At 42.7% G+C, this 18,478-nt stretch overlaps 1 protein-coding gene and 1 pseudogene across 3 annotated transcripts in view; both read right to left on the bottom strand.

Moving 5' to 3' along the window:
• The window catches only part of TBC1D4 (TBC1 domain family member 4), a 221,600-nt gene extending 206,471 nt beyond the window's left edge, over positions 1–15,129 (bottom strand). For both annotated transcript variants that reach the window (XM_079903215.1, XM_079903217.1), the window contains exon 1: positions 14,492–15,129. In XM_079903215.1, coding sequence (XP_079759341.1) covers positions 14,492–14,989 — 498 coding nt within the window. In that variant the 5' untranslated portion in view covers positions 14,990–15,129. The remainder of the gene's footprint in view (positions 1–14,491) is intronic.
• Positions 15,130–17,080: 1,951 nt separating this feature from the next.
• Positions 17,081–17,454, bottom strand: LOC307176662 (MORF4 family-associated protein 1-like 1; annotated as a pseudogene). Its single transcript has one exon. The product of its transcript is annotated as an MORF4 family-associated protein 1-like 1 (transcript).
• Positions 17,455–18,478: the final 1,024 nt, after the last annotated feature.

The following is an 18,478-nucleotide window of genomic DNA, read 5'->3' on the forward strand; positions in this document are numbered from 1 at the left end:
TAAAACCTATTTCTCCCCCACTCCTCCAACTTGCCTTCCTCTTATCTGTAAATGGTAACAAACCCACCCATTATTAAAAAAAAAAGAAAAAGTCAGCAAACGGGCATCATCCTTAATTGTCATCTCCACAGTAAGCCTCCCTTGACTCATCTCTTACTCTTCACTATGAGTAGCAGAAAACACAACTCAACTCACGTAAACTGAAAACGTCTGCATGTAGGTGTAATCTGGACTGTTCCTATCAGAGTTTAGTTTTTCTCCAGAGTGCCCTCCTCTGTTTCATCATCACTCTGGCAGTGAAATAACAATAACAGTTCCAGGCTTTAAATCTACACACAACAACCAAGGAGGAAACAACCACCAAGGCTCCTTTCTCAGGAGCCCCAAGAAAATTTCTCTCATCTTGCACTGGCACAAACGGATACATTCCCTGGGACTACTGGGTCTCCAGGTACAAACTTATAAAACTGGCTTGCTGCAGGAATCCTGGATAAATCAATGGCATTTCCCACTTTCAAGCTGGGGATGGGGCCAGCCTTTTGTAGCATATGGGCTGAGTGGCAGAGGGAGAGATAAATGAAGAAAATTTTAAGGTTTTATTAGTAAAAGAGAGCTGGAGAATCTACTACACAGCCCAATCAAAAGTTTCCTGCTTTTATTCTCTCATAGCACCACGTTCTTTTCCCTCACAGCCCCTATCATCTTTGAAATTGGACACTTGTGGACATGTAGCTAACATTTCCCTAATACTTTGAGATGGCAGCGTTCTAAATGCCTTATATAAATGGACTCACTTAACCTTCATAACAATGCTACCATCCCCATATTACAGATGAGGAGACCAAAAGGTACAAAGAGATGCAGGAACTTCCCCACGGCATGGAGCCCACAGCGGTAGAGCTTTGAGTCACAGTGATTACACTTCAGAGCCCAGCCCAGGCACTCAACTACTACAATATGCTATTCTTTTTACTCACTTTTGTCTCACTCCTCCACAAAACTCTAAGATACATGAAGCAGGGAATGTTTTTGTTTTATACATATCAGTCTCCAATGGAGCGCCAGGCACACAGGAAGCATTCAGTTCCCCTGATAAGTGAACAAATGAATAGATGGTTGAAAGAATGAGTGAATGAACAAATGAGGTAATGAACAAAGGAACAAATTGTAAAACCGTGACCCAGATTAACAGAGCATTTGTGTCACATGTTTAATTATGGAAGAGTGTGGTCCAGAGCTTCAATTTCCTGTGTCCAGTCTGACTTCTCTAGTTGAAGGTCTGTTATCTCTGTTCCACATGGTCACACCCGCAGAGTCAATAGTCTTTTCTTCTTTGCAAAGCTACCAACCAGCAAATGAAAACTCCAGCAGGAGACAGTCACTTCTTTTGAGATAGATTAATATGTGAACATGTCCAAAATAGAGAATGATTTGAGTAAAGGATGGGATTTTCATCCTCATTTAGCCTATCTGCATTAGACAAACATTTTGTTCATTAAGAGTAAGAACCAAAAACTGAAAACATATACAAAGCCCTTTGTAGTATCAGGTACTGAGGCAATTGAAATATTTTTTTAAATCAACAATTTTAATAAACCAATCAAAGTCTCCACTTGATTTATAGAGATCTGAGTATCCACAGACCATTTGTTGTAATTTTCTTTCATGGTGACAGCATGACTTTTAAAAATAAATCATCTGGAAAATGTAAACAGCTAAGAAAAAATTACAGGACATACATGCCGGTTCCCACTGTCAATGTCCAGAATTAACTCCACTCTCAGCAGAAACATCATAGCCTAATCACAGCAAACAACATCTCCAGAGAAACTACTAATTGGTACAATCACGTTCACACAAAAGCTATTAACCTGCCTGGTTCCTAAGTAAACAGGGGTAATGTGAACGGGGTAAAGTAAATCCACTGCTGACAGACATCAACTTTCACGCTCAGTATGTATATTATAGCCTGTCCTTCTACAGAGTGACTTGCGAGTTTATCTTCCCCTCCGGGAATAAAAGAAAACAATCTGCTAAATAGGCAAACCTGCTATTAAACTATTTATATGTTTGCCTTTTGCCTTAATAAGCAGCTATATGTTTGGTCTTGAAAAATGCACCATCAGCAATATTTATGTCTTCAAGCCGAGCTTACTAATGGAAAGCTGGTTTTCAAAGATCATTTCCATCATTAAAAAAAGGGAGATGACGAACCAGAGATGCTCATTTAGTAAACACGCTGCTCTATCAACGGAGCAAAAGGGTCTCCTACACCATGAAAGGGACCACACGTTGAAGAAAATGTGGAGATGCTCATGGATGGACAAATTATGCCTGAAGGCAATGAGGGAATGGGGAGGAAATGCCCTTTTTGAGGACGAGAAGAGACAGAGGGCCTGTATTTATAAATATAAATGACTGTGGCACTTTTTACTTTTTCCTGGAAAAATAAGGTTATCTTTCCTTGTGTTGTTTATTCTTTAAAGTCGAACCCCAACTCATGGGGTTACTGCCGAGCATGAATATTACCCTTATGTGTATCTTGGTACACGTCCCACTGGCCACTGAAAACTATAATCCAACCTATCAACTGCTCTAATTATAAACATTAGATAAAAAGAACACAAGGGAAGTAAAAAAATATATACTCTGTCACAAGGGCATGCTGTTTAAGCAAACAAAAAAATCCAGAATACGAACCGTACATCTTAATATTGGTCAACAGTTCACCGTGGACACTGGCCATAGTTTTTTTTCTTTCCCATCCCTGGTCTCACCCTGGTGGATCTCTTCTCCATTTATTCATTTCCCTTTTTGATTTTAAAAAATTTTTTGAGACACCTCTTAGGCACTTCCAATAAGGTTTAAAAATCAGTGCCTAAGAAAATGGTCCATTGTAGATTTGGGAGTAAAAACTTACAGAAGCCATTCGAAGTATTCTGAAACTAAACAGCCTTCCAAATGAGATTGTATTTCCACAGAGAAGCCTAAATAACAACTGAACTGAAACTAAAAAATATCCAATTCTTGCAAGGATGTATTTACAACGCCACTCTTGCTGATCATCTTCCAGATGCGTGAATGCTTGATTCACATTATTCAAAGAAAAGGCCGTGGAAATGCCTATTCTCACGTTGGCAGCTTCACTAAACTTCCTGTGTTTCGATAGGGGAGGGAAAAGTCCAACTCAAATTAGTCTACAAAATTTTTTTCATAAACTACACAATTTACTTATTAAAGAAAAGTCTGTCTTACAATCCCATTTAATATTGTAAGCACTATGATGTCTCTACAGTTATAAACATTCATAACAAAAAATACTGTGCAACCAGTACAATAAACACATTAAAATTAATGAAAGGCAACAAACAAGTATGAGAGCATATGCATATCGTTGCCAATAGACTTTAAGTTCTCACCAGTGGATTTAAATTCCCTGAGGGCAGGGACCAATTCCTACTTACTCAATTTGTTGGAATGGACCTTTACTATAGAACTAGGTCTGGGGCATACAACCGTGAACAGACAAGATTGCTCTCCCTTTAGAACTTACATTCTAGAGGTGGTGACAGTACCCACAAAACGTGCTTTAAAAATTAATTTTAAGGGCTTCCCTGGTGGTGCAGTGGTTGAGAGTCCACCTGCTGATGCAGGGGACGCGGGTTCATGCCCCGGTCCGGGAAGATCCCACATGCCGCGGAGCGGCTGGGCCCGTGAGCCATGGCCGCTGAGCCTGCGCGTCCGGAGCCTGTGCTCCGCAATGGGAGACGCCACGACAGTGAGAGGCCCAAGTACCGCAAAAAAAGAAAAAAAAATGAGTTTTAAATGTGTAGGTGCCAAAAGAAAAATAAATAAAAGGCTGAAATAGAAGTGAAAAATTGGGATACTTACCGACTTTATTAGATAGAGGATCACTGGAGGCCAATCTAAGGAAGTGACATTTGTGAGTTAAGCAAAGAACTGAAACCTGAGGGAAAAAACTAATCTAGAAAGGAATGGGAACCACACACACAAAGACTTTGAAGTGATCTGAGTTGGGCTTGGTTAAGGATGGCTGAAACATAGGGAGCGTGCTGGAGAGGGGCAGTCTAAAAGAAGACTGGAGAGACAAAGGGAGCAGAGTCGAGCAGAGTCACGTGAGAAGGAATCTGCGTTATTACTCGGAGAGCAAAGGGAACCTGCTCTGGTTTGTGCTTTATAAGCACGACTCCTACTGCTCCACTGAAGAAGGGGTTGATAGGAGAGCAAGAGTAGAGCAGGGAGAATAGCTGAGAGGAGTCTAATAGTCCCAAAAAGACATGATGGGAGTTAGACCCAGGTGGTGGCAGTGGTCATGGAGAGACATGGACATATTAAAAACTAAGTTTTGGAGGCAGAATCAACATGATGACTTCCTTCAAGGACTGTAACTGGGAAGTGAAAAGTAGGACTCAAATATAATTCCTAGGTTATAAGCATCAACAACTACATATTCCAGTGCAGATGTCAAGTAAGCATTTAGATGCTGAAAGAAGCTGGTGCTCAGAGGAGAGGGCTGAGCTATAGAGATAAGTTTGGGAGCCATTAGCAAAAATTTACAAAGTGGCTTTTACAAAGTGCATGAGGTTTGGAAATCCAGATCTGCTGTTACTTGCTGGCTTGTGTCTTTGTAGGAAAATTACTGACTTAGTTTTCTCACCTATAAAATGGGGATAAGAAACACCTGTTTTTAACAGGTTGTCTAGAGCAGGGGTCAGCAATCATTTTCTATAAAAGACCAGATAATAAAGACTTGGGGCTTGGGGACCATAGGGTCTCTGTCAAAAATACTCAGTACTGTCATTGCAGCATGAAAGCAGCCATAGATAATAAGTAAACAGACAAGTGGGGTTGTGTTCAAATAAAACTGTATTTACAAAATTAAAGGGCATAGTTTGCCAGCCCCTGGTCTAAAGCAGTGGTTATCAAAGTGTGGTCTTGGGGCTTCCCTGGTGGCGCAGTGGTTGAGAGTCCGCCTGCCGATGCAGGGGATACGGGTTCATGCCCCGGTCCGGGAAGATCCCACATGCTGCGGAGCAGCTGGGCCCGTGAGCCATGGCCGCTGGGCCTGCGCGTCCGGAGCCTGTGCTCCGCAACGGGAGAGGCCACAACAGTGAGAGGCCCGCATAGTGCAAAAAAAAAAAAAAAAAAAAAGTGTGGTCTTGGACCAGCAGCATCAGTATCACCTAGGAATTGTTAGAAATGCAAATTCTGGACCTCACCCCAGACTAAGTGAATCAGAAACTCTGGGGTGGGGATCCAGCAATCAGTAGTAAAACAAACCCTACAGGTGATGCATGTTAAAGTCTGAGACCCTCTGGTCAAGAACATTAATAAATATATACTGCTTAGAGGTATTATTAATACATATCTATTATTTTTTTAACCTGGTTCGTAGAAGTTTCGAGTATAATTTCTAAAGGTAGAATCAAATGCTAGATAATTGTGGTGGATCAAGCAAAAGAGAGATAACAAACTCTGTTAAACTACAAGGTGGACTTAGGTAAGAATAGTTGAGAAATTAAAGACTGTTTTTATATACTCTTTATTTCAGAGAACTCCTATACTTTCTCATATATTAAGATAGATTTAATTTAGTCATGTTCACACTTCACTTATTAAAAATGAACAATATAATTTCAAATATATATCTTCAACCTCACTTCCAATAGAAGGGTTAACACCAATTAACTTCCAGACCCCGAATGGCATTTTAGCTATGGGTTAGTAGTCAACTGCTATAACTAACACACTTAGAATATAGAACAAGCAAATTTATCAAATGCCAGTTAATATTTTAACAGAAAAATTTGACCATTTGAATTTAGGATCAATAGGGGAAGTTAAAACATAAAGGGCTGTCAAGAAACTAAATATAATACCACCCACTTTCATCTTGCTTTACTAGTACTATCAGAAACTAGGCAGAAATCTGGTGTCCTAGATCCAGCCTATGGAACCCTCCTCGAATTAGATAAAAGAATTATGGATGAATATAGAGGGGTCATGCCTACTACCTACTACCACTAGGCTATATTCATGACAACTGGCCTTAGCAAAGTTCCATATGAAAACTGAAATAAAATCAGTAAACAATGGTTAACAGCTTTGGAGGGCACCAACAGGAAGGGTTAAGGACCCGACAACAGATCGTTCCTCAGAAGAGGGAAGGCCAGCTTCCAAAACTGAAAAGAAATTCAATCAAGCAGGCAGTGCACAATATTCAAAGAGTCAGAGAGTAGGGCTTCCCTGGTGGCGCAGTGGTTGAGAGTCTGCCTGCCGATGCAGGGGACACGGGTTCGTGCCCTGGTCCGGGAAGATCCCACATGCCGCGGAGCGGCTGGTCCCGTGAGCCATGGCCGGTCTTCAAAGTGAGCAACAGGATCAGACAGATACAACACAGAGTAATCGGGTATCCCACCAGGTATAAAGTACATGTCACTGGAAATCTAAGGAGAGGAAATATTTGTAGAACCAAGCGAGAAGGCCATCAGTTTAACTTCAGGTAAACTCAGAAGAATCTCTCAAGCTGCCTAGCTAATGAGAATTAAATGGCTGAAACCAGAGCAAGAGGTGAACTGAAAAAGCTGGGAGCTGTCTGGGGCCAGAAAACAGACTTGCTTATTTGTTTGTAAAAGCTTAAGCCATAAGGTATTTGTCCACATTGTATAATGAATTACTGAAAATGTGTATGAAGATACAATTGTGAGATACAAAATACTACTTGATTTGCTCAACCAGAAGCACTGACTTGCAATCTGAAACTGATCATAAATGACTCACAAGTTATATAATACTGGTAGTACAAAGTTCCACAGTTCTAAATTTGAGAATTTTAGAAATTCCTGTAAAAATTCACAACAGTGCCAAAGTGAAAACTGTCCAACTAGTTAAGGGCATCCACAAAATAAAAGAACTGAAGCAGCAAATTTAGGCTTCTATATTTAACCAGGAAGATCCCATTACTTGGAGATCCTCTTTCGAACCCAACCTCTTACAAGAAATGAAACTTGAAAGGGATCGGTAACTTGAAAAAGAATAACTCCGTATCTTTTTCATAGGGCTGCAAAAACCTGCGTTAAGATTATCTGAAATTAAACCAACCAAAATTTTAATCTCATATTTTTTCCCTTTCTGTCATAGGATCATAGATGACTGGAATCATATTAAATAACACCTGAAAGTTTAAGCCAGGAGTTTTCCAAACTTATAGTTGTTCAGAATCCTTTTAAAGGTAAATTAAGGTGTTAACATAATTATTTTACTGTTACTTTATTTAAATATGTTCACAAAAATCTAGATATAAACTTTAGATGCTTACAGCTCTAGCTTTTAAAAAGCTTTTTTTTTTCCTTTTTGGAGCAAATTATAGCCACTTTATTCAGAAAGTCAAGAGTCTGAGAAGATGATGGACTAGTGTCCTTGAGACCCATCTTACCGGGGTCTGGGTGCTATAGATCATTTTACAGAACAAAGAAAGGGGGAGGTAAGGAGGTAAAATCTAAAAAGCTTTAAAACCAAAACCAATTTACAAAATACCTACAAACGCAAGCATAAAACTAGGAATAATTATACTAACAAGCTAAATTCAATGGGATGAAAGATGTTATTTTTCAAAGCACATGCCTACAGCACTGAATGCTACAGCACAAGTTCAGCATGCTAATGTTACTGTGGACTCCAAGATTGCTTTTTTATGAACCATTTTTCTCTACTTGAACTCTTACAAAACCATACATCAGCCCATTAGGTCAATGGGCTTTATCTAACCTTAAAAATTTACATATTCTTTTCCCTTTAACCCAAGGTAATTAAAATAGCACAACTTGGTGCCAATATTTCTTGCTTTATTGTATGTTTTATAATGATGGTAAGATGCATTATTTTTATAGTATAATTTTACACTTTATACTATATAATTATATACTTTTATATTATAATGCAGTTTATAATTTATACTTCGTACTTTGTTATACTTTACAATATTTGTATCCTTTATGAGTCACTAAAATATATTCAAATGCATGGTTGTACCTGTTCTTAAATACATACCCTAAAGATTTTTTATTCTAAAGTAGTGTTAAAGGTTGCAAACAGACTCTCATAATTTACTTCCCTGCCACTCCTAAGGACACTACGTAAAAGATACACCGGAGTTCAGTTACACCAGCCTAACAAATCATACAGACTTTTTTTACTTTCCATTAAAATAAAAATACACACTGGCAAAACTATATCCAAGCATGCATTCAGCATTTCATTATTATTTTACAAATTTAATGAGCATATTTAACTGTGGAGATTTTTAATATAAAAGTGGGGGGAAGTGGACAAATACTGCATGATCTCACTTATATACAGAATCTAAAAAGTCAAACTCAGAAATGCAGAGAGTAGAATAGTGGTTGCCAGGGGATGGGGGATGGGAGACATGGGGAGATGTTGGTCAAAGGGTACCAACTTTCAGTTATGCAAGATGAGAAAGTTTTGAAGATCTAATGTACAGAAAGCATGGTGGCTATGGTTAATAATACTATATTGTATACCTGAAATTTGCTAAAAGAGTAGATCTCACCATACACAGACAAAACGATAACCATGTGAGTTGATGGATATGTTAATTAGCTTGATTGTGGTAACCCTTTCATTTGATACGTATATCAAAACACCACACTGTAGCTTTAAATATATACAATTATTTTTTTTAATAAATTTATTTATTTATTTTATTTTTGGCTGCACTGGGTCTTCGTTGCTGCGTGCGGGCTTTCTCTAGTTGCGGCAAGCGGGGGCTACTCTTCATTGCGGTGAGCGGGCTTCTCATTGCTGTGGCTTCTCTTGTTGCGGAGCAGGGGTTCTAGGCACACGGGCTTCAGTAGCTGTGGCAAGTGGGCTCAGCAGCTGTGGCTTGCGGGCTCTAGAGCGCAGGCTCAGTAGTTGTGGCACACGGGCTTAGTTGCTCTGCGACATGTGGGATCTTCTCGGACCAGGGCTTGAACCCGTGTCCCCTGCATTAGCAGGCGGATTCTTAACCACTGCACCACCAGGGAAGTCCCTACAATTTTTGCTCATTAGTTATACCTCAATAAAACTGGAAAACAACTACCTTAAAAAAGAATGGGAAAAAGTGATAGAATAAAACTTCATATTACTAACGACTAAAAGCTAATTTTTCAACAATTGCATTCCAGAGCAGCAGATAAGAGAACTATCTACCCAGACTGGAATCAGCTTCTATCATTACAAGGCTTGTATCCTCGGGGAAATATTTAACCTTTCTTTACCTCCGTTTTCTCAACTGTAAATGTGTCAGAATCACCTGGTCGGCTTGTTAGAACAGACTGGTGGACCCCACCTTCAGTTTTTGATGATGTCAAGTTCCCTGATGATGTTCAGTAGTTGTGGCACAGGGGCTTAGTTGCTCCGCGGCATGTGGGATCTTCCTAGACCGGGACTCGAACCCATGTCCCCTGCACTGGCAGGTAGATTCTTAACCACTGTGCCACCAGGGAAGCCCAACATTAGAATATAGTCCCTAAAAATTGTTTATTCCATCTGCAGAACTTAAAACTTTGGCTTGAAAGGTAAAGTTTTCATTCAACATATGGCTAGTCTTATCACGCCTGGCAGAATAATGTCTGTCTGGAGAAGAAGATATGCAAAGCTATTAAGCTAGAAAATGACGAGTTTCTTAAAAATCTTCTGTAGTCACGTATTCCTCCTCCTCACACTCAGCCTGAACTTTCAAGTCTGAAAACAACTACAAAAATAACCAGGGGAACAGAAGTGGTCATATTCCCAACCAGACGAACAAAATCACTGAGGGCAGTTCTCAAACTATGGTCCCCAGGCCAGTAGTCTGAACATCATCAGGGAACTTGACATTTTTACCTTTCCTCTAGATATTGTCGTCAAGATTCTACCACAGAGCCAGGGCAAATTAATCCACCTCAAATCCAGAAGGGGAGAGAGAGGTTTCCCTGGTGGCGCAGTGGTTAAGAACCCACTTGCCAATGCAGGGGACACAGGTTCGAGCCCTGGTCTGGGAAGATCCCACAAGCCGCAGAGCAACTAAGCCTGTGCGCCACAACCACTGAGCCTGCACTCTAGAGCCCGCGGGACACAACAAGAGAAGCCACCACAATGAGAAGCCTGCGCACCTCAACGAAGAGTAGCGCCTGCTCGCCACAACTAGAGAAAGCCCACGTGCAGCAACAAAGACCCAATGCAACCAAATATATAAAAAAAAAAAAATGACTACAGCAAACATGAGGAGAGATCTACCCAGAATAGCACAAAGTACTCAGAAAGCAAACAGAGAAGTGTGAACATTTCCAGATTTCTATTTCTCTGGTTTCCTTGCTAGCATACCCCCAGAGCCACTGACCCTTAACTCTGAGGAAGAACTGAAAATGACCTTTTTGAAGTATATCACTGAAAATTAAGTTGAAAATTGGTTACCTGAGTAAAGCTCAGAAAATACTAAGTATTTTAAGAGAAACAAACAAAAAACCCACAGACTTAGAGAATTTAGTGCTAAAAAAACTGGTGTCAAGTTCATTTTTTAATTTTAAGAACACAGTTTGTAAAAGCTCTTTGAAAGTACATTCTTTCGAGCTTCAAGAAATATATACATAAACAAAATCAATGAAAATTATAGCAATCATGTTTTTGTCTTTTTAGGACTAGTCATTCTATAATTATGAAGTATATGCTGTTGTCTAATGGAAATGATAAATAACACCTTTATTCTCTAACAATAGTTATAAACACTAACAATTCTTATTTTTTAATATGATAAAAATATATATAACGTAAAACAAATTCTACTTTTTAATAGGGAAATGGAGATAATGCTATATATATATATATATATACACATAGCCTCTTTCTGAACGTAGTTTAAAGGTAAGTATTTGAGGAATATTAGTGACCTTCCCAAGATGTAAGGTAGAGAATCGGATATTCTTGGTTCTCCAACCAGTTTTAAGTCTACAACTCCATTTATGCCAGTGTGATTTGTTTATTAAGTTATGTACAGTTAAGCACTTTTACTAGTTCAAATATCCAACTTTGGCTGAAATGTGCTAAGTCTGACACTCCTCCTATGCAAGACTACACATCTTGAATAAATGGGATCCAATCTGTATTGGCATATATTTGATCTGAAACTGGTTCATTTGCTCCCAACCCATACCCCTCTTGCACCTGGCAGAAATAGCTATGTATCAGACCATTCTGGCTGAGCACTGCTTCAGGCTGACCCAGGTTGAGCATCCTTAGGTTGACTCTGACCCGGAAGGTGTGGAGCCACAGGGCACATCACTATGGCAACTCCCCACAACAGACCCAAGCTACTTGCGCAGTGTTCCCATCTCTGAGGTCACATGTAGATCCACACCCCCGCCCCCAAAAAGAAGATGTGTGAGTAGATATGTTGCAAGGCATTATCGTTTTATATATAGAAACCACAATCCTCCATCTCAGTGGCTTGGCAGAAACACGAACTTTGCCAATTATCTATGGTCACCCATGTCCCTGTTTGCCCTGAACAGTCCAGTTTTATACCTGTTATGCTTGTGTCATTTTAATGATGCCCCCTTTCTTAATAAAAATTGTCCTGGATTAGACAATAAATTATATGGTCATCCTACAGGCAGGCCCGTTTCAGAAAAGAGACAGGCATGACAGACAAAGCAGAGGTAAGTTTACTTGGGGATGTTTTCAGGCCCTTCTGCTCCAGGCCACCTTCCAATATTTTGTTCAGTGACTGTAGAAAATACTTAGGAGACTTAACAATAATCTTAAAGTCCAACTAAAAAATTCTCTACTTCAACTGTAGAACTCAGCAGCAAAGCAAACAGCAGGTCCTCTTCCTTCTCATCTCAAACGTGCTCAGAATGATCCAGAGGTTCTACTCTATACTAGGCATACTACTAGATGGTAATACTGTTCTACTCTATACTAGGCATACTACTAGACGGTAATACTGTGATGAATCCATCCCTCTAACAAGTTCAATTGCAGAATCATCACTTCTGGGAGTTTGACTCATAAATTTTCCCCCCCAAATTACCCTAACTCTCCCCACTATTTCAATAGGAAATGTGACAAACAGTACTCAGTATCTAATGACTGCACTTGTCCACTCAACAAATATTTACGCCCAAGATCAAACGTGGCAGCCCTTAGATCTCTGAAGCCAACCTTCAGATGTGTTTTGTTTAGCCCAGATAGGATTCTTGTATGTTAAAAATATTTGCTGATACTTTAAAACGTGGACTCATACATAAAAATCCAGATTTCCATCTTCTCTTGAGAAATCCGAAGCACCGGCAACCCTGGGCTTATATTCTGATAATGTAATTTCCAGTTGGAGCTACCAGCAGCTTGAGAAAGGACCTCTCTATCTAGTCCTCTATGGCCCTCACTCAACCTTCTTCCCCTCAGTTTGAGTTTGTAACCCCTGATCTACAGCTGGAGATAATCCTTAGGTAGACAACAACTGGCATTTCAGGTAGACAACAACTGGCATTTCAAATTAATTGATCCTCTGCCAGGGGCTCTCTAGGTTTGGAGCAAATAGGAATCTATATCTTTAGATCAAAGACTCAACTGGGAAATGGCAATAAACAGGAAAAGTTTGTTTTTTCTTTTATCAAAAAGCCATATGGCTTCCACTCCTCCTACAGGACCGAAGGGGGGAAATAAGCCTAAGCATGTTATTATTTGTAAAGAGCGCATCCAACCTCTAATATCTAAATACAAAATGAAAGTAAATAAAATGAGATATTTTAATTGACCTTCCAATGAGGCCAGGGAAGACTCAACAGCCACTGTTGAGAATTTAAGGTGCCATAACCCATAAACAAACTTTGACCATCAATGAAATTAGCAATGATGTGTCATGCATCAGATCTGAAGAAAATAACCACCAAGAATCATAAAACATTCCTTAAAGTCCTGGAAAAATGCAACCACTTCCACCTCACTGACAGAACCCAAAAATCTTAATACAATAAAGATGGTGATAACGTTCAGAATAAAGAACATGCTGCACTCCAATTTCAACCTAGGTGAAAGCTAAAAATAAATTTTTAACAAATAAGCATAAAATGAAATTCATTTTAATCATGGTTAGAATCCTGAGATCATCTGTGATAAGGTATTTTACCATAACGTAACAGCGGTAACATTAACTAAAATATTGGGAGTTCTGAGCCCTTAGGATATATTAAACTAGTTTACAAAGTAACTGATGGAATCTAAAACAATGAGCTTTATTTTCTTCAGCTCAGCTATAGGCCTTTTTGTGAAAAACTATTGGACAGTCTTTCAATTACAGATACTAGAATACATGAATTTTCAAAAATTAAAGTCTTATTTATAGGAAGTTTTTCTCATTTGACTATTAATTTCCCAGCTGCTAAAGAAACCCGCCACATAGTACAACTGAGACTTTATTTATTTATATTTAGACAACACTATTTTCCCAAAGAATTTAAAGTACTTTGCCCAACAGTCAGTAATTATTATAAATAACAGCATCTGGGGGGCTTTTGATATGGTAAACTCCTTACACATTTTTTAAAGAGGGGGAGGTGCTGTTTTTCAAGACACAATCACTGTAGTAAAGATTGTTTAGATAACTCTCCAGAGGAAAAAGGACTGTGTCCGTTTTTTTTAAGGAAGTAAAACGCAGTTTGGTAACAGGCACCTTGATTTAGTAAACTCTGGAGAAATATTAGAAAAGAGATGTTCACCTCTTCTACAACACTGATTTTTAAATCACCCAGGTAGGTACTGATTCTGTCTCCATTTAGTGTGGAAAAAACTGCAAAAAAAAAAAAAAAAAAAAAGTCTTTCCACTCAAAATCTAAAGGCAGATTCGTATTTTGCTGACAATCTGACAACGTCTAGTAACTTCTCTCTAAGCCGGGCTCCAAAACAGCTTCCCAGATCCAAGATCTGCAGGTGCCGCTGTGACTAGGATGCGACTGTCCTAAGGGGCCAAGGTGCCGGACTCGGCCAAGACCGAGAGTGTGTGCAGGGGCCTCTAGGAACCCAACCCTCTCCCGCTTTCCCTCTTAAACACACGCGTGCACGCACGCACACACTCGGCCAAGGCCGGGGATGCCATCTCCAGGCACACCCCAAGACATCGAGATCCTCCCGGCACGCGCGCTGCTCCCGCATTCTCCTAGGGCGCACCAGCTCCTCCACTGTCCCGAGACCACTCTCCGCCTCCCTCCCTCTTCCTCGGCCCTGCGGGGAAGGAACTGCCGCCAGAAGCAAGCTCCGGACTCGGGGTCCCAGGAGCGGGACCAGCCTGCGCTCAAGCGCGCCACGTGGAAGGCGCGCGCCAGGAGCTGGACCAGAGTCGGTCTTTAACGTGGGGTCCCAGCGCCTGCAGCCCTGCCACTTCTCCCGGGTGTGATGGACCCTCCCCCGTGCCTCCGAGCCGCGGTCTTGCCTGATTCGGGTCTGTGGCGCGGAAAACGTGGCAGGCCATCTGCGACTCCGGGTCGTCTGGCTGCGCCTTGATCAGGTAAGCAAAGTAGGTGAGGTCGTGGCTGTTGTGGATGAAGCGCGAGATGTGCTGCGCCTTGTGCTCGAAGATGAACACTGCCGGGTTGGGCTGCGCGGCCGTAGGGCCACAGCCCCCAGCGGCACCGGCGCCCGGCGCGGGCACGCAGCGCAGGAGGGGCGCGCTGAGCACCAGGAACACCTCGCGGGGCGCCGGCGCCCCGCAGCCGCCCGCCTCGGGCTTCTGGCTGCGCCGGCGGATCTCGGCCATGAGCCAGGGCAGCATGGGCAGCGTGGTCCTGCGGTCCAGGCACGACCCTCCCACGTACCACAGCCGGAACCTCTTGTCTCCCGGCTTCCCCTGGCCAGGCTGCGCAGTGGCGCCCGGCTCGGGCTCCAGAGGGTGCGGGAACGGCTCATCCTGAAGGCAGCTGGGGGGCTCCATAACTCGCGCCTCCCGAGGGCACGGAGGCGGCCGGATCGGCGCGCCGCGCCCCCAGTTCTCGCGTTGAAGGCGCCGCCGAAACTGTGCCAACAGCCGCGCTGGGCCCCTGCGCCCGCCTCGGCGCGACCCCGAACTCCGCGCTTTAGTGGCCCTGCCCCATGCGGCACTTCGGGCGCGGCTCCCAGGCTCTGGCGGCGGGCACCCGGGGAGAGCCCGGCAGCAGGACTGGCAGGAGAGGGCGGGTTAAATCGCTATCCTCCTTTCTCCGGCTCGAGCCTGGGGCCGCACTTCCCCCTTCCTCGTCCGCGGCTCCGCTGGGTCAGAGGACAACGCCGAGGGCCCCGCGCCTCCGCCGGTCGCCGCCGGTTCCAGCGCTGCAGAGCCGTTGCGGCCGCCGCGCTCGCCCCGGGCGGGCACTGGGAGGCAGGGCGGGGAATGGGCTGTGCGCCGGAGGGGGTGACTTGGGGCGGAGCTGACTCCTACCAGGGTGACCAGCTGTCACCTGGAAGGTCGGGGCTCCCGGGCTTCGGCGCGATCGGTTCTCTGGGAGGGCCTGCGAGAACTATTTCGATGGAAAATAACAAAAACAAAACGTGGCCTCGCGGGGGCCGCTCCTCCTCCGGTCGCCGCAGCCCAGCTCGCTGCTCCTCCTCCAACTGTTCCCGTCCCTCCCTCGCTTCTTCCTTCCTTCCAGGCTGCTTCTTTAATCGGGCTGCCACCCCGCCTCCCGTCCGGCGGGCGGAGAGTGGTGCCTATAAAAGCTTATCTGTGAAGTCACCTCTTCGCCTCTTTCTCCGGCCGCGATCCCAGACCGCCCCTCCAACCCGCCCCTCAGGCAGCAATACTGCGCCCGGCGCCGGCACTGTCCGGACCAACTCATCATCTCCCGGGTCACCGATATCTCCGTCTTCTTCTGGGCGTCTCTGCTGCCCCCTGGAGAGGGGACCACTCTCAACGGGGCGCTGGGATTTTTTTTTTTTTTAATTAATCATATTTGCTTGGTTTCAATTCCTTCTAAAGCCTGCATCATAATTTCTGAATATTATTTCCTAATAATCTCCAAAAAAATACTCGTGTTTTAAATCACGAAATTACGATGAAATTTCTTTTCCATTTCAAAAGAAATTTATTTATGATTTTTTTATTAACACACATAGGTGCTTTGGTCATCTGCACAAAAAGAAAAACAATTTTAAGGCTTTTTAGGTCTTTGTTTTTCAAGGCAAATGAACACTTGTTACATGTTTGATTTTGACCTCAAATCCTAGTCAGATCTACTGCCCTGGTGACCTAGAAGGGACTTTATGGGCCCTGATATGACTTTTCCTTTCTCCAGGCTCTCAAGGCTCTTGGTAGATTGTCTCTTTGACGCCATACTCTTAAACCTCTGTAATGTGTGAGGATATTACAATAGTAAAGCGCGCTCCATCATTCCCTATTCAAACTTCTTTGTCGTTTAGGGTCAGATAGGTTGTCTAAATAAACGCACCTGACAGGTTATACAATAAACACGAGACAATATGCCACAAAACATAGCTCTCCTCCTTTGTCTCACAGAGGTATTCAAGTTCCATAACATGTGCCCACTGTCTTCCATCTCCAACTCTCTTTTGGTTTTTCCCAGTCTTATCCAAAGCAATCTCATTCCTACATTGCTTCACCAGCTACATCCAAGTAGTGCCTTCCACTGCACCTCTAAAGTTGGAAGATTCTGACCCCAAGTCTTCACACGGGTGTTCCAAAGTTCCAGAAAACAATCAGGTCACATGATAACACCAAAATACAAGGCCATGCCCAACATTTCCAAAACACTGCAAAGTAACAAAAATAAACTGAAACAAGTTTTGATTAAGCCCTGTTTCCCTTATGAGAGTATTTCTCAAAAGAAAGTTATTTTTAGGAATCAAATACATTTCACAATCTACACTCATATCAAGGTCACCAGCCACTGACCCTAAGGGACATTGTTACATGGGAGTAAAAAACATACAAAAACTGAATAGAGAAAATGAGTGGTTTCAGTTTCTTCCAGGTATCCGCCCATCCTTACCAGCGGACCAGAGTCCATCAGCTGTGAAAGCCAACCCTCCTTCAAGACGATTTGCTTTTCTCTATCTGCCAAACCAGCTCCACCATCAAATCTGCCATCTTCGCAATCTCCTTGGCTTTCTCCTCCACCTTCCGGCACAACTCTGGCACTCTCTCATCAGCTTCCCCACTGGGATGCTGAAGGTGATTCAAGGCTTTCTCCTCTGAGGTCTCCACCTGCATTTCTATCTGCATGAGCATATTATCCATCTTCCACAACTTACTCCTGGTCCTCAGGTACACTCTCGTGGGAGAGCCACCATATCCTCCCGCACCCCACGGATGACTGGAAGCAGGAACTGCTCCAAATCTTCCTAGGGCCCCAAAACTTCCACTTCCGCCGGTGCTTCTACCTTGTCCCGGTCCAAGGGGCGCATTTTTCCTGCCTCATCTTCAGAACCACACGACCCTCACGCCCTGCCCTGGGACAGCTGATCAGCAGTTACTGCTCGGGTCAAAAGCGACCCACGCTCCTTGTCAATAGTGTTCCTGAACTATCTTTTTAAAAATATCTCTTTACGCCTTTTGCTTCACCACTGCTCAGGGAGAAAACAGCCTCACATGTAAACTGCAGAGCGGTGAACAGAATCACGATCAAGTATTTTTAACTCCAATTTCCCTTTAAAATATAACATGGTATGACAAACATGAATCGTCATAGCTTTTAGTGCAGCCAATACATTTTATTCATTGTATTTACCCAGTTCAGAGCTAGTGTAGAGATTTCGCACCCTTTTTTATGTAGTAATATATATTTCCAGGGAACTCAAAAAACATTCTAGGGATAATTTAATCATTCTAATTTTAAAGAAGAAAGAGAAGTATTCTTTTTTCTTTTTAGCAAATTGGACTTTCATTCTTTTTACTCTTACTAAATTATAATTAAGAGTTAGGTAACAGGTAAACAAAAATAAGTGGGAAAGACCCTTAAAGTTCCCAATTTTCGGGCTTCCCTGCTGGCGCAGTGGTTGAGAGTCCGCCTGCCGATGCAGGGGACACGGGTTCATGCCCCGGTCCGGGAGGATCCCACATGCTGCGGAGCGGCTGGGACCGTGAGCCATGGCCGCTGAGCCTGCGCGTACGGAGCCTATGCTCCGCAATGGGAGAGGCCACAGCGGTGAGAGGCCCGCGTACCACAAAAAAAAAACAAAAACAAACAAACAAAAAAGTTCCCAATTTTCTCCAAAGGGCTCATAGGAAAAATGAAAACTCTCCCATTCTCTCTCTCTCTCATTTTTTTTCCTTTAATGGTATTCTCACTGTCTATAAAGCCTTGAGACTATTTTTTATCCTATATGTAATATCACTACAATCAATTCCCATTATTCCCATGCAGAATTTCTGGGTGCACCCTGATGGCTCCCTTATAGATAGAATTTAAGCTCCAAGATAAACACATTA

Source organism: Stenella coeruleoalba, assembly GCF_951394435.1.
Source record: "Stenella coeruleoalba genome assembly, chromosome: 18".
Classification (NCBI taxonomy): domain Eukaryota; kingdom Metazoa; phylum Chordata; class Mammalia; order Artiodactyla; family Delphinidae; genus Stenella; species Stenella coeruleoalba.